Source organism: Schistocerca serialis, chromosome 9, assembly GCF_023864345.2.
Source record: "Schistocerca serialis cubense isolate TAMUIC-IGC-003099 chromosome 9, iqSchSeri2.2, whole genome shotgun sequence".
NCBI classification, from domain to species: Eukaryota; Metazoa; Arthropoda; class Insecta; order Orthoptera; family Acrididae; genus Schistocerca; species Schistocerca serialis.
In genome coordinates this window covers 162,712,656-162,726,001 of record NC_064646.1, presented here as the reverse complement: position 1 = coordinate 162,726,001, position 13,346 = coordinate 162,712,656, and the positions used below count along the sequence as shown (strand labels likewise).

General features: G+C 37.5%; 1 protein-coding gene across 7 annotated transcripts in view; it reads right to left on the bottom strand.

Moving 5' to 3' along the window:
• The window catches only part of LOC126419233 (serine/arginine repetitive matrix protein 1-like), a 139,188-nt gene that overhangs the window by 108,090 nt on the left and 17,752 nt on the right, over positions 1 to 13,346 (bottom strand). For 5 of the 7 annotated variants that reach the window (XM_050086373.1, XM_050086376.1, XM_050086375.1 and 2 more), the window contains exons 3-5: positions 9,433 to 9,555; positions 3,312 to 3,482; positions 429 to 541 (exon numbers count right to left, since the gene is read on the bottom strand). In XM_050086373.1, coding sequence (XP_049942330.1) covers positions 429 to 541; positions 3,312 to 3,482; positions 9,433 to 9,555 — 407 coding nt within the window. Of the gene's footprint in view, positions 1 to 428; positions 542 to 3,311; positions 3,483 to 6,391; positions 6,416 to 8,786; positions 8,940 to 9,432; positions 9,556 to 13,346 lie in introns of those variants that run through there. The other 2 variants (XM_050086379.1, XM_050086378.1) reach the window with 2 other exon arrangements.

The following is a 13,346-nucleotide window of genomic DNA, read 5'->3' as shown; positions in this document are numbered from 1 at the left end:
ACGAAAAGTAGGCTTTTCAGTTTTCACAATGGAAATAAAAGCACTTAAGGAAACTGTGGCATAATCTTATACACCACCAACACGAAAATAGGAGAAAGGAACCTTCCCCTGAATACTGTGGATGGCAGCCTGCACTGGCTGGGCTACGCATGGACTGATGCAGAACATCTCATCAAATGTTCAAATTTGTGTGACTTCGTAGGGGACCAAACTGCTTAGGCCATCGTTTACACACTACTTTAACTAACTTATGCTAATAACAACACACACACCCATGCCCTAGGGAGGAGAACATCTCATCCCAGGCCAACCTGGCGTGCAGAGTGAATGGAGTCTTAAGGTGCAGCGGAGCTAGTAGACACTACAGCTCTAAAAAGATTAAGACTTCTACAATACCAAACAAGACAGTTTTTTGCCCTTATACGTACCTGTCTCTCTCCCTTTCACGGTCTCTGCTCCGTTTGCGATCTTTACTGCTGTCTCGCTCCTTACCCTTTTCAAGTTTAGTCTTCATTGCCTCCTGAAGCCTATCTTGTTCCTCCTGTGAAAACAGACAAAATGAGAACAATTTCCTGAAATGAAAAATGAATGCCACTATCTCTAAAAACTGCTTAGTCAACAGATATGTCAAGGAAATACCCTATATGGAACAGCTCAAAAGATAGTACCACTGTTTGTCCCAATGGTACATTACACAAATACTGCCCATTTACAAGGGGTGTTCAACAAGTGATGCAAATTATATTTTTTTTCCTCAGCCAATTTTGGTTGAAAAATGTGTAATTTGTCATGGAGCATGGTGGGGTGTTCCCATTTCAGCCCCTATAGTTTCATGAAGTTCTGACATGTGGCAATGCTATACGTAGCCTTCAAAACAGCATCTGGAATGGATGTGAGTTTTAAGTAGAGCGCTGTTATCGAGTTTCTTTTGGCAGAAAACCAGAGCACCGCAGAAATTCATAGGCACTTGCAGAACATCTACGGATACCTGGAAGTGAACAAAAGCAAGATGAGTTTTTCAGTGAGCTGTCTCATCATCGCAACAAGGTCGTAGAGCGGTACCATGTGGACATACAGGACCTCCCAGTAAGGTCATGTTAGGTTGTCACATTGAATGGAAATAAGGTTGAAAAATAGGTTTTTGTAACTAAAATAGTGGAGAATAATATGGTGTATTATAACCCTGAATAAAACCAACCTACTTAAAAAAAAGCATGCATTATTTATTGAACAACCCCTCTCCCATAAATTACATTACATATTACACATCAATAGAATATCCAGTGTGGAACACATGTGTATGGTGATAGCTCATTACTCAGCAAACATAAGAGGCACTAAGCAGTAGACATACAGATATAAATAGTAACAGACAGCATAATTTTCTGACAAAGTCATGTTCAATGACTAACAAAATACACACCCAAAAGACAACATTGTTTAAGTGTGTCTGTGAGAGTAGATTTGGAGGACTTACGTTGAAAGCTAATTTATTGTTCTTTTGATAACTGAAGTGTTTCTATACGGTTAGATGTTAGTACTATTTTGCCTATGGAAAATAGTGAACACACTTTAAAATTAAGTCTGTAAGGGTCTACAATGTTTTAAATACAACACAAAAAGCTTATCGTGCAGTAGTTGCCATATGAAGCACATCACATTCAGTGCACCATTTCTGCAGGCAACTGTTTCAACAAATACTTCTGTGTAAATTTTCTGCCCACACTGAAAAATTTTAATTTGTTATTGTCAACTAGCACCTATAATCCCTTGGGAGCATGCTAGGTCGTCTAAATTGCTCCTTTTAAATCCGGCATTATATAGTATCGAATACTGTGATTATATTAATTCTTAAGAGTCATTTGTGTTGTTTCCAATTTGAGAGTCTTAAAAACAAACTTACAACCAATGGTATACACATGTAAAAAAAAAAAAAAAAAAAAAAAAAGGTACCTACATACAATCCAATGCATACATGATAGCTCTAGTTGGCTTTTAGGACATCTCCAGCATATCCTATCACTCAGGGCCACTTAATGAAGGTTTTTTTTTTTTTTTTAATGGATGACTCTTATCTGAAACTTTTACTTCTTTTAATCAGAACAGTTTTCACTTTTAATATGTTTCCTTCAGGGCTGAAATATATTAATTTAAGCACCACACTATAATATTTTTTTTTAAGGCGTATGTTATTTACTTAAAAATATGGAGCTTGTAGGACAAAATTATTGCCATCATTCAACCACCAGGTGAAACACACACAGAAACAGACCAACATTCGAGCCATTAAAATGGATGTTGGTATTACTTTATCTCAAACATTACTGCACATCAATGTTATGTTACTAACTTTATGTCTAGGCCAATAACACGTAGTGCAACACAGTAAACTTCTGCAAAATACTACTGGGAATACAGGTGTTTCCTACAAAATGTGTGAATTTGTACTTTTACATATTATTCTTCCTGCTAAAGACCTCGCTAAATTTAAATAGTGCTGTTTCCCTTTCGCAAACCTACACCATTGGCTATGGGTGACAATGCTTCTCTTTTTTTAACTCTTATGAGCAATTTCTGGTACCAGGGCCTGTTTCTTGCAAACTGCAATCACACCAGAATCAAATGTTTACGATAAATAACTTCAAACAGAATGAAACAGGGTTGAAATTTGATAGCACCAATCTCTAGTAAATGTTCCCTTGGTAATACATATAAAATGTTTTGACTGGGGATGAGACTAACATCTCCAATTTCTGCTGTGATAGTCAATGCAGCATTTCGTCTATGTACCAGCCCACATGTTGTTGTGACTATTTTTAAATTACATCTGCTTTCATTTTAAACCCTTTCTTTTTTGTTACGTCTCTAAACACATCTATGTCAACATCATTTGGGAATTCACCAATCAAATGCTGAGGGCACCTCATCCCACAAACATGGTGAACTGCTTTCACTGTTTGGCCCTTTTCTTCATGAAACAATATTATACTCATGTACAACCTAATTCACCAAGAAACTCAGCAGAGATCAAATGCTAATAAAAATAATATAAATAATGAGTTTTTCAAACAATGAAAAATCCAAGATGGAAGGTAACAATATTTGAAAAGGAAAGTTGCTACTCACCATTTAGTGGAGATCGTGAGTCGCAGACAGGCACAACAAAAACTGTCACAATGTAAGCTTTCGGCCAACAAGGTCTTTGTCGAAAACACACACACACACACACACACACACCTGCAGCCTCTGGCAGCTGAAGACACACTTTAATGAGAATAATGAGGTTTTTTTACACATGCTATTAGACATACCATTCTCTTTTTTATCTCTTCCTTCTTCTGCTCAAGGAACTGCACAGGGATCCCACTAACTGAATCTTGTGCTGACAGCAATAGCTCCCACAACTCCGACATGAATATTCTTGCATTCTTTCCATTAAGGAAGCCCGTTAGGTTGATCTGGATTTTCTTGGGATCTGGATGCTATTACAGAAACAGACAGGTGGGAAGAAAAGGTGTGTTTAGCTTTAATGTTTTATTAAGCATCGTTAAGTGTAACAGAACACTGCTACATATATTCCACACTTCATTCTAGCACAGTTCAACTGTCTGTTTGCCACATACTTCCTAGTGATGCCATTTATATGCATTTGACCATCTAAAATATCGTAAAAATGTTACACAAGGGTAATTAAAGCATTAAACCATTTTTCTTTTTAATTTGAACACTACTGACAATCTCTAAATAACTATCTCAACCAAGTTCATTGGGCTGATGACACAGCCACTGATAGTGAATTAATATTTTAGTGATATATACAGGAAATAAATTCTGTCTTCAGATATAGAGCCTACAATAGTGGTTTTGTGATTTTACGAGTTACAAGTTGATTTAATTGATATGCCAATAGTAATTTGTTATCTGTGACATTTTATACATAAGTTGTCAGGCAAGCAATCTCAATGTCACTCTTTCCTTCTGTTCATTATATTTATCAAAGACAACAACATTGGAGTTAATGCAACCTGCTAACATATGGATCAATCATTATCGCAATTCCTTCTCTACATTAATGTGTTGAATACAAAAATTAGTTCTTGAGAAAAAAATTTGGAACATCACTGTGCCACGCAATGCCTATGAAAATGTTTTTGTCACTGTATCCACAGGAAAAATAAACACAAAGCCAGAGAACCACACCTTGGCAACATAGGAATACAGTAAAACCCCACTTTTACGTTCCCAGAAATAACATTTTCCTGGGGTTTACATTATTTTTTATTGCTCCCGACAAATTACCTATATACACAATGTTAATTCACACCCGACTTCTGTGTCAACATATAATTTTCCAGCCATTTATGCATCATGAAAAAATGTTAGTGAAGAATAATTGAAGTAAAACATATGCCGGCATGGTGCTGCCATCAAGTAGTGTTTACAAATGTTATATGGTTAAGTTTCTTGACACCAGGGTGCTCTACTCAGCAGATCTGATCCAGCAAACTGGTAAAAGTTGGAACAATTCATGCCGTGTCTCCTGCCGCTGCCAGGCTCTGATCTGTGTGGTGGCTGAGAGTAACTAGGTTCGTTCGAATAAAGATATCATGACCAACCGCAACCATTACCAAACTGTCTCTACTGCGCATGCGCCGTTTTGTCATTGTTGTGAACGTCATGACACCCCCGTCCAAGCATATTTGCCATGGTTTGTTGTTTGGTCACTTTTTGCGCCTGCACTCACTCTGCATTGCTCAAATGTTTTTGGTTTAAATACAGTGCAACTTACATATTTTTTCATGTTGGGCAAAATGTGTTTCGAGAACTAATTCTCGTTGTCAAGTGCAATATCTACGTACAAATTTTTTTGATGTTACACAAACAAACATTGTGAGTGATAGTTTGTGTGCGTGTGGTTTTCAACATAACCAACGAGGCGCAGTACCTGGCAACCTCAAAAAGACAACCGTCCAAGAGATGAGGAACAACACATATGCAAATACTGCACAAAATATGTTTGTAAATATTTGCACTTGACAATGAGAAAAAATTCTCGAAACGCATCATTCTAAGCATGAAAAAATATGTAATTGGTGCAGTGTTTCATTATTTAAATAATGAATGACAGCTGCAAGGCTTTCCAAAAACAATGATTATGATTTTTCTACTTCCCAGACAGTTACCTGTTCCAGTTACATCAGTAGTTTTTATTAGATAATAAACCTTCATTATATAATAAACAAGTCCCTGACAAAGTACTTTGATGTCTATTATGCACATATATCATACATGAAGTGCAAAACTGCAAAGGGATATCTTATGTATAACTTTTACAGATTAAAATGTCATTTTACACCATTTTTCTGAAGTCCCTTTAAAAGTGAGGCTTCACTGTATATGTACAGAAGCACCACTGGTTTGTGAGAAGCTATTTAACAATGACAAAACAAATGTAACAAAACATGGCTAATAATTTATTACTGCTACAAATTTAATTCTAATTCTTCACAATGCTTTGGCATTTCCGATACCTTGTGTTATGATTTCATTTTTTTAATCGTTTTTTACTACTATTTTTTATGACTGTTATTGCCTTTGGAAATGTTAACAAACAGAAGAGAAAACTGTGCTAGATAATGCAGTGATTGAGCGAAATTATGATAACCCCTCCCTTATTGTGACTTGTTTTGGCAGTACTTTACAAGGAGTGTTGTACACAAAAGCAGGAAATGTTTGATAACTGCAAAAAGCCTGCAGTAATAATACATACACTCAGTTCTTAAGTAACTGATAATTTCTCTTAACAGAGATAAATTAACACGTTGTCATCAAAACACTCCCCCCCCCCCCCTCACGACATTTTTTTATTAAATACTTTTCATTATGCCATCAGCTTGTGTGTACATGTAATTTTCAATACTGAAGTAACTTATGAGTACTTTTCAAAGTAGCAACTTGAAATAACTTAAAAATATCTGAGCAAAAAAGTAAAATGTGCCAGATGTTGAACCAAATTACCGCTACCAAACCATTTAGCTTAGACTATTTCAATCAAGGCTGAATTATAAAAAATCTTACAAAATGCACATGGGTAATAAAGCTGCCAGTTTGTAATTGCAAAATATGCCAGATATGGTTTTTCTATTGGATAAGAGTTCATCTTTTCCTTTGCCACATATACAACAGAAAATACACAAGTTAGCGTGGAAAACAGTGCAAATGTATTATATTTCTTATCAGATTTGTTAGAAGACATCGCTGTTTTCAAAACCAGCACAGCAATTTACACGACACTGTAAATCTCTTATTTGAGTTTCAGTACTTGGTTCAACAAATGGCACTTTGCTTTGAAAATACCGGCTTCTACTGCTGAGAGAATTCTTTATACCACCTGCCACATCTCGTCTTAGCAAGGGCTCCAGACTTCGTATGGTTCCTCTTCTGCTAGAAGACTGAATTGAACGACAGTATGAGATCACTGCCATAAACATGACAAACCATACCCTAAACACATAACTCAATTTCTTTTGAACGAAGAGGATGACAAGAAAAATTACACATACTGTTGCAGATATCAAATGAGGCTTTAGATTTGGCACATGGCAGTGACATGACCTATATTTACTAACATTTGTGCCACTGATGTACTGCCATCACAATACTGCTATAAATTTATTTTTATAAACTTATCATGAAAAATTAGAAAAACAGGCTAGCATTCCTTGAGCCATGTGAGCCAAGTTACAACACAAAATTGATCTGCATGTTTTTAACTAATCAAATTACAATAAAAAACTGATCTGCGCGTTTTTAACTGTGTTTTCAAGTTCTTAAGCCATTTGTGATGCACTGAACACAAATCCAAGCAACATTAACCATTTTTAATACAACTGTGTAAAGCCAGACACAATGCCTGACAAAATACAAACAACAGATGGAAATAACTGCTGCTGTGTTTTGGAGAGATGTATTGCGATTCAGGAACCTACCCACAAAATTTCCTCAAGACAGGATTGTAAACTAAACATCTAAAAGAAATCACATTTTTTTCCTTCAGACTCATACTGGAAACTACTGATTTATAACCAATCTTAATTTTCAAATGTATAAAAAATAACTTATATCCAAAACAATAACCAAATTTTGCTTGGCTGATGGAAACATTTATGCTTACTACATGAAATTAGATCAATGAAGGAAAGTAATTCATCGTACTGGACAAGGATGTAACAGAATATCTGCCACTAACTTTTTGAAGCAAACATCTTGGTATTCACTTAAAGTGATTTTTGATTTATTATAACAACCTCCACTTGTACGGGCAGAAAAATGATCCCCATTGCTCTCAAATAAGAGAAGTTTTTTCAAAGAGCTTGTTGTACTACTACAGCTCTTAGTTACACTAACAGCATCAAAAACAGCACCCCATTTTACTATAAAATCACAAAAGATTTAAATCTTTTGTACAGTAAGTTTGGATCACAGACTACCATGGTTATGATACATGACAATATACAAAACTAGACTGTTCTATCCAGATTAAAGGGTTAAGTAGAAACAGTTAGAACAAATGTGCACAAAAAAATAAATTTTGCTATCAACTATTCATCCAAGATGTATTCCCTCATCATGAAAGTCTGGAACACAACTGAGGATAGCATTTCAAAGAATCCTAATACGCCAAGGATATTATACACACTTGACAGAGCAAACCATTATTACAAATGGAAGAAGAGCAATTTACAACATACTGGATATAGCATTACAGCTGAAACATTACCTTCGCCTCTTTTACTTCTTTGTTTGGGAACTGCACAAAGGCTAATAATTAATGGTACTTTTAGTCAAGGTACAGCACAATGAATGTAATTAAAACCACAACATTAATGTGAACAAAACAATCAATCAAAATGTTTTCCACACAGCTCATGATAAAAGAAAATTTTTAAATCATCTAAAAGATTTGTTAGATACTATTCAGGACCACAAAAATTTCATAAAGAATTATCAAAAACCTTTTAAGTTTTGACAAGGTAGAAATGTCATATGTGTTGTTACTTTACTTCACTGAAATTTAAAAATGAAAAGCCTGAATGAGGTAGTTTCTGTATTTTGAAATAGCCACATAGCAGCAAGTATAGTTTTTAACACTAGATAGTTTATAGAGAATTATCAGATAGCTGTACTGGGTGGCCTACAAACTGCACAGTGCGTGTAAGTGTAATGTTACATTAATGCTACAAAACAGCACATCAGAACATACTTGCTTCTATCACAGTAACACAGGTATTTGATGAAAAATACTTTAAAGTTACATGAAATCTTTCCTAGTAACAATTACAGCATAATTTTTAACTAAAAGCAAGCAAACACACACACACACACACACACACACACACACACACACACACACACACACACACACACGAAAAGGGGGGAAAATCAAGTTACACGATAAGCACTATAAAGACTGCAGCCTGAAAATGAATGTGATAGTACGGGATCAAATATTAACAGCTAATGCTCAAGGAATATTAAGGATGGAGAACTCAAAAATCCTTCTGTCTGCCCAACTTGATACACCAGTGAGTCGAAAATTTTCATAGTATGCACATAGTGAGGTGGACAATTTTTTCACTAAAACGTAACTAATGTAAAATTTGCGTTTTCTTCTGTTAATTTTCATGGAAATTACCATGTACATGATACACACTTTTTGCTCACATTCACAAGATGGGATCTTAATTATTACAGTTTTAAGAGAGGTTTCAATGTAGTGTACCAACCTTTTCATTTTGTACTGAACCCTGACAACCCCTGCCCGGATGTCAGCAGAGCAGGAGCAGTCAGCTAATTGAGAAGGAGAGGAGAAGCCGACAGCCCGATCACAAGCGAACCGAGCGAATTCGCACTCCAACAGAGGTGAGGTGATGGGACAAGTTTACAACGTAACTGTCTAATTGGGCGGAAGAAACCGGCAACAATCAGTTTTTTTACTTTACTGTACTTCTATGCTGATTTTTAAGCACTAATATTTACCCCCATTTGCTTTTACATTCCAAGCCTTATTAGAAATTCATACAACCACCAGCATTTTCAGCAAAAATTCCAAATTAAATGTTGGTGGTTAACATCAGTTTGCACGAAACAAATTTTAAAAATGTTGCATGAATCTCCAACAAAACATCTTACAAATTACTGATTTTCAGCAAAACAAATCATATATGCAATATAGCCAAACTAAACGCTGCTGCAGTTATGCCACAGTAGTAATTCCATTTTAAAAAAACACCTTAAAATTATTAAAGTGCAAACTCTCCAACCACAGTTTTCACAAAACGATATCCCCATCAAGATATTACAATAGCAACTACAAAGTCAACACTAAACAGACTTATTATATAATTTGGGACAAACCATCTGGACCATTACCTTTAGCTCCAACTGGTTGAAAACAAATTCCACAACAACATCATCTTCTATTCCTAGGAGACTTGTTATCTTCTGAGCTATCCAGGGTTTTATTACTTCCAGCTTTACTTTGGACATATCAACCTGTAAGTTAAAAATGTTTAAATGTTACTGACGTTTAACACACTTTTCTGGAAATTAGGCTTCCCAAAACAATTTGCAAACAGTAACAAGTGTCTTTTATTTGTCTTCTTAATGGTAAGGGAACGATACTGATCTGACATCTTGACTAGTACTCATGTGACTTTTTCTGCAGATTGTTATTATACACTCCTGGAAATTGAAATAAGAACACCGTGAATTCATTGTCCCAGGAAGGGGAAACTTTATTGACACATTCCTGGGGTCAGATACATCACATGATCACACTGACAGAACCACAGGCACATAGACACAGGCAACAGAGCATGCACAATGTCGGCACTAGTACAGTGTATATCCACCTTTCGCAGCAATGCAGGCTGCTATTCTCCCATGGAGACGATCGTAGAGATGCTGGATGTAGTCCTGTGGAACGGCTTGCCATGCCATTTCCACCTGGCGCCTCAGTTGGACCAGCGTTCGTGCTGGACGTGCAGACCGCGTGAGACGACGCTTCATCCAGTCCCAAACATGCTCAATGGGGGACAGATCCGGAGATCTTGCTGGCCAGGGTAGTTGACTTACAACTTCTAGAGCACGTTGGGTGGCACGGGATACATGCGGACGTGCATTGTCCTGTTGGAACAGAAAGTTCCCTTGCCAGTCTAGGAATGGTAGAACGATGGGTTCGATGACGGTTTGGATGTACCGTGCACTATTCAGTGCCTCCTCGACTATCACCAGTGGTGTACGGCCAGTGCAGGAGATCGCTCCCCACACCATGATGCCGGGTGTTGGCCCTGTGTGCCTCGGTCGTATGCAGTCCTGATTGTGGCGCTCACCTGCACGGCGCCAAACACGCATACAACCATCATTGGCACCAAGGCAGAAGCGACTCTCATCGCTGAAGACGACACGTCTCCATTCGTCCCTCCATTCACGCCTGTCGCGACACCACTGGAGGCGGGCTGCACGATGTTGGGGCGTGAGCGGAAGACGGCCTAACGGTGTGCGGGACCGTAGCCCAGCTTCATGGAGACGGTTGCGAATGGTCCTCGCCGATACCCCAGGAGCAACAGTGTCCCTAATTTGTTGGGAAGTGGCGGTGCGGTCCCCTACGGCACTGCGTAGGATCCTACGGTCTTGGCGTGCATCCGTGCGTCGCTGCGGTCCGGTCCCAGGTCGACGGGCACGTGCACCTTCCGCCGACCACTGGCGACAACATCGATGTACTGTGGAGACCTCACGCCCCACGCGTTGAGCAATTCGGCGGTACGTCCACCCGGCCTCCCGCATGCCCACTATACGCCCTCGCTCAAAGTCCGTCAACTGCACATACGGTTCACGTCCACGCTGTCGCGGCATGCTACCAGTGTTAAAGACTGCGATGGAGCTCCGTATGCCACGGCAAACTGGCTGACACTGACGGCGGCGGTGCACAAATGCTGCGCAACTAGCGCCATTCGACGGCCAACACCGCGGTTCCTGGTGTGTCCGCTGTGCCGTGCGTGTGATCATTGCTTGTACTGCCCTCTCGCAGTGTCCGGAGCAAGTATGGTGGGTCTGACACACCGGTGTCAATGTGTTCTTTTTTCCATTTCCAGGAGTGTATAAGTTTTGTTAATTAATAAAAATAATAAAATTCTTTCTGATTTATTAATCAGATTTAAATAATCTTTGGCTGAGTCTATGTGAAGTTCCCCTACTAAAAACTGTTTATTCAATAATGAAGTGTATTCTCCTTTTTCACACATTCTGAATGTAGACTGGCTATTAAATTCAGTTACAGAGTGAAGTGTATCTAACTAGCTCAAGCGCCCAAATGTGCGTGGCTAGACCACCGCACAAACCGACATAGGTGTTGCCTCTACAACTCCCTCTAGAAGTACGATCAAGGTAAGATGACCACCTTTTGTAAGTTTGGCACCTATTTCTCTGTAAATTCCATGTATCTACCTCACCTAATGACTTAAGAGCAATTAACAGCCTTATTTACAATTCTTTATACAGTAATAAAATCTTGTATTGGGATGCACAATTAAATGCATACTGAACATATGAATAAAATTATGTATTACACTTGGTTCTTCATAAAAGTTTACCCATAGATTAAACAAATACATATTTTAGATGCGGTGATCAAATTCAGTTTATGCTCCCAGTGGCTTGAATAATTATTGTACAAACACGTTGGACATCTCTTTCTTGTAGGAATTCATCTGCTGGAATCAGAATGAATGTAACTAATGGTCTTTGAACTAAAGGCAAAATTGTGCAAAATAATAAACAATTAACTAAAATAATGAAAACAAAGATTATACTCTAAAAGTTGTCTGTGACATGTTTATGTCTGTCAAAGCATACCACCTTGCTGGTACGTAATTGCCTCAGTCTATAAAATATCCTGATCTTAATCAATTATCCAATTAAAATCTCTCAGAGGTTAATTACTTAAGTAATAGAACATGTTACTAGCTCAGATGATGCACATCAATAAGCACTACTAACTAACAGGTGAATCTTTTTTTTGCAATTAAAACTACCACAGTTATTATTCATTTACTACATTTCCCTAACCTCAGCACTGTAGCTTCTCTCGCATGCCATCGTGCGATCTCCACAGTCAGCTGATTCATCCTTTCCTCATGAAACAAAAATACCACACACTCCCAAAAATTTCATATAGTCACCAATGTATTGTTTCATGACTCTTGCACAATCAATCTAACAAAAAATGTCACATTTTTGACAGATGAATTGATCACTTCTGGAAGGTTCTTGAGACTAATGTTTGCATTTTCTGCAATATTCTACGTATGTATAAACAACACTACTCTGCATTCAGGAGGTCTTTTCAGATTAGGTCTGTATTATGGTTACGGTGTGGGGAAAAAAACCACCAAATACAATATTATAGGTTTGCAAACACACAAATCAACTAGGCATTTGATGATCACCTTTGAACTCAAGCTAGACCCTAGTTTACACAAAGGACCACTGCAACCACAAACTTCCTTCACAGAGTAATAAAGAAGTATTGAATAAATATAGAAAAAAACGTTGTCATTGTTCTGTTTTACTATCAGATACACATATGCATAATGTCACATGTAATGTGCTGTGACTGGCTGATAGGAGCAAACACACCAGCTGTGATGCAGATTTGTGTGATATTTGGTGATCTTCATATTTGTAGCTGTGTACTACAAAAATACACAGTTTAATCTACGAACTGTATTAAAAATCTCTCTAAACGTCATTGTTTTTTATTCAACATGTATAAAGACAGTTTTATTATTATGGGGAAAACCAATTTTTTAAGATTAGATCACCCAGCTTTCAAGAAACATGACGGGATGAATATGCTGGACAGAGATGAACGAAATACAAAGGTACAAGTAGAACCTTGAAATTAGACTAAAATTTTTTATTGCAACAAATTTATGCAATCTGTTTTCACATCTCTAGGCTCTTATTTGAACCATACAATGATAATGAAATCTATTAATGCTGAGACAGCAAAAAGTTTGGTACGTGTACCTAAAATGACAGGAGTCTACCTTCGTAAACTGATGGAAAAAGAAATTTTTCATCTCAACAAGACATGTGGACACTGTGAAAAATCTAGTTTTGTGCTGAAGGCAATGTGTCCTCCATGTTCAAATTCAGATTTCAAGTGGCTTTTTTCACAATATATACTGAAGTGTTGGGATCTAAAGCATAAAATCTCAGAAGGGAACTCTGAAGTTATGACAATGCTTCCTTTTGAAAACTATGAACAGTATATGCTTACG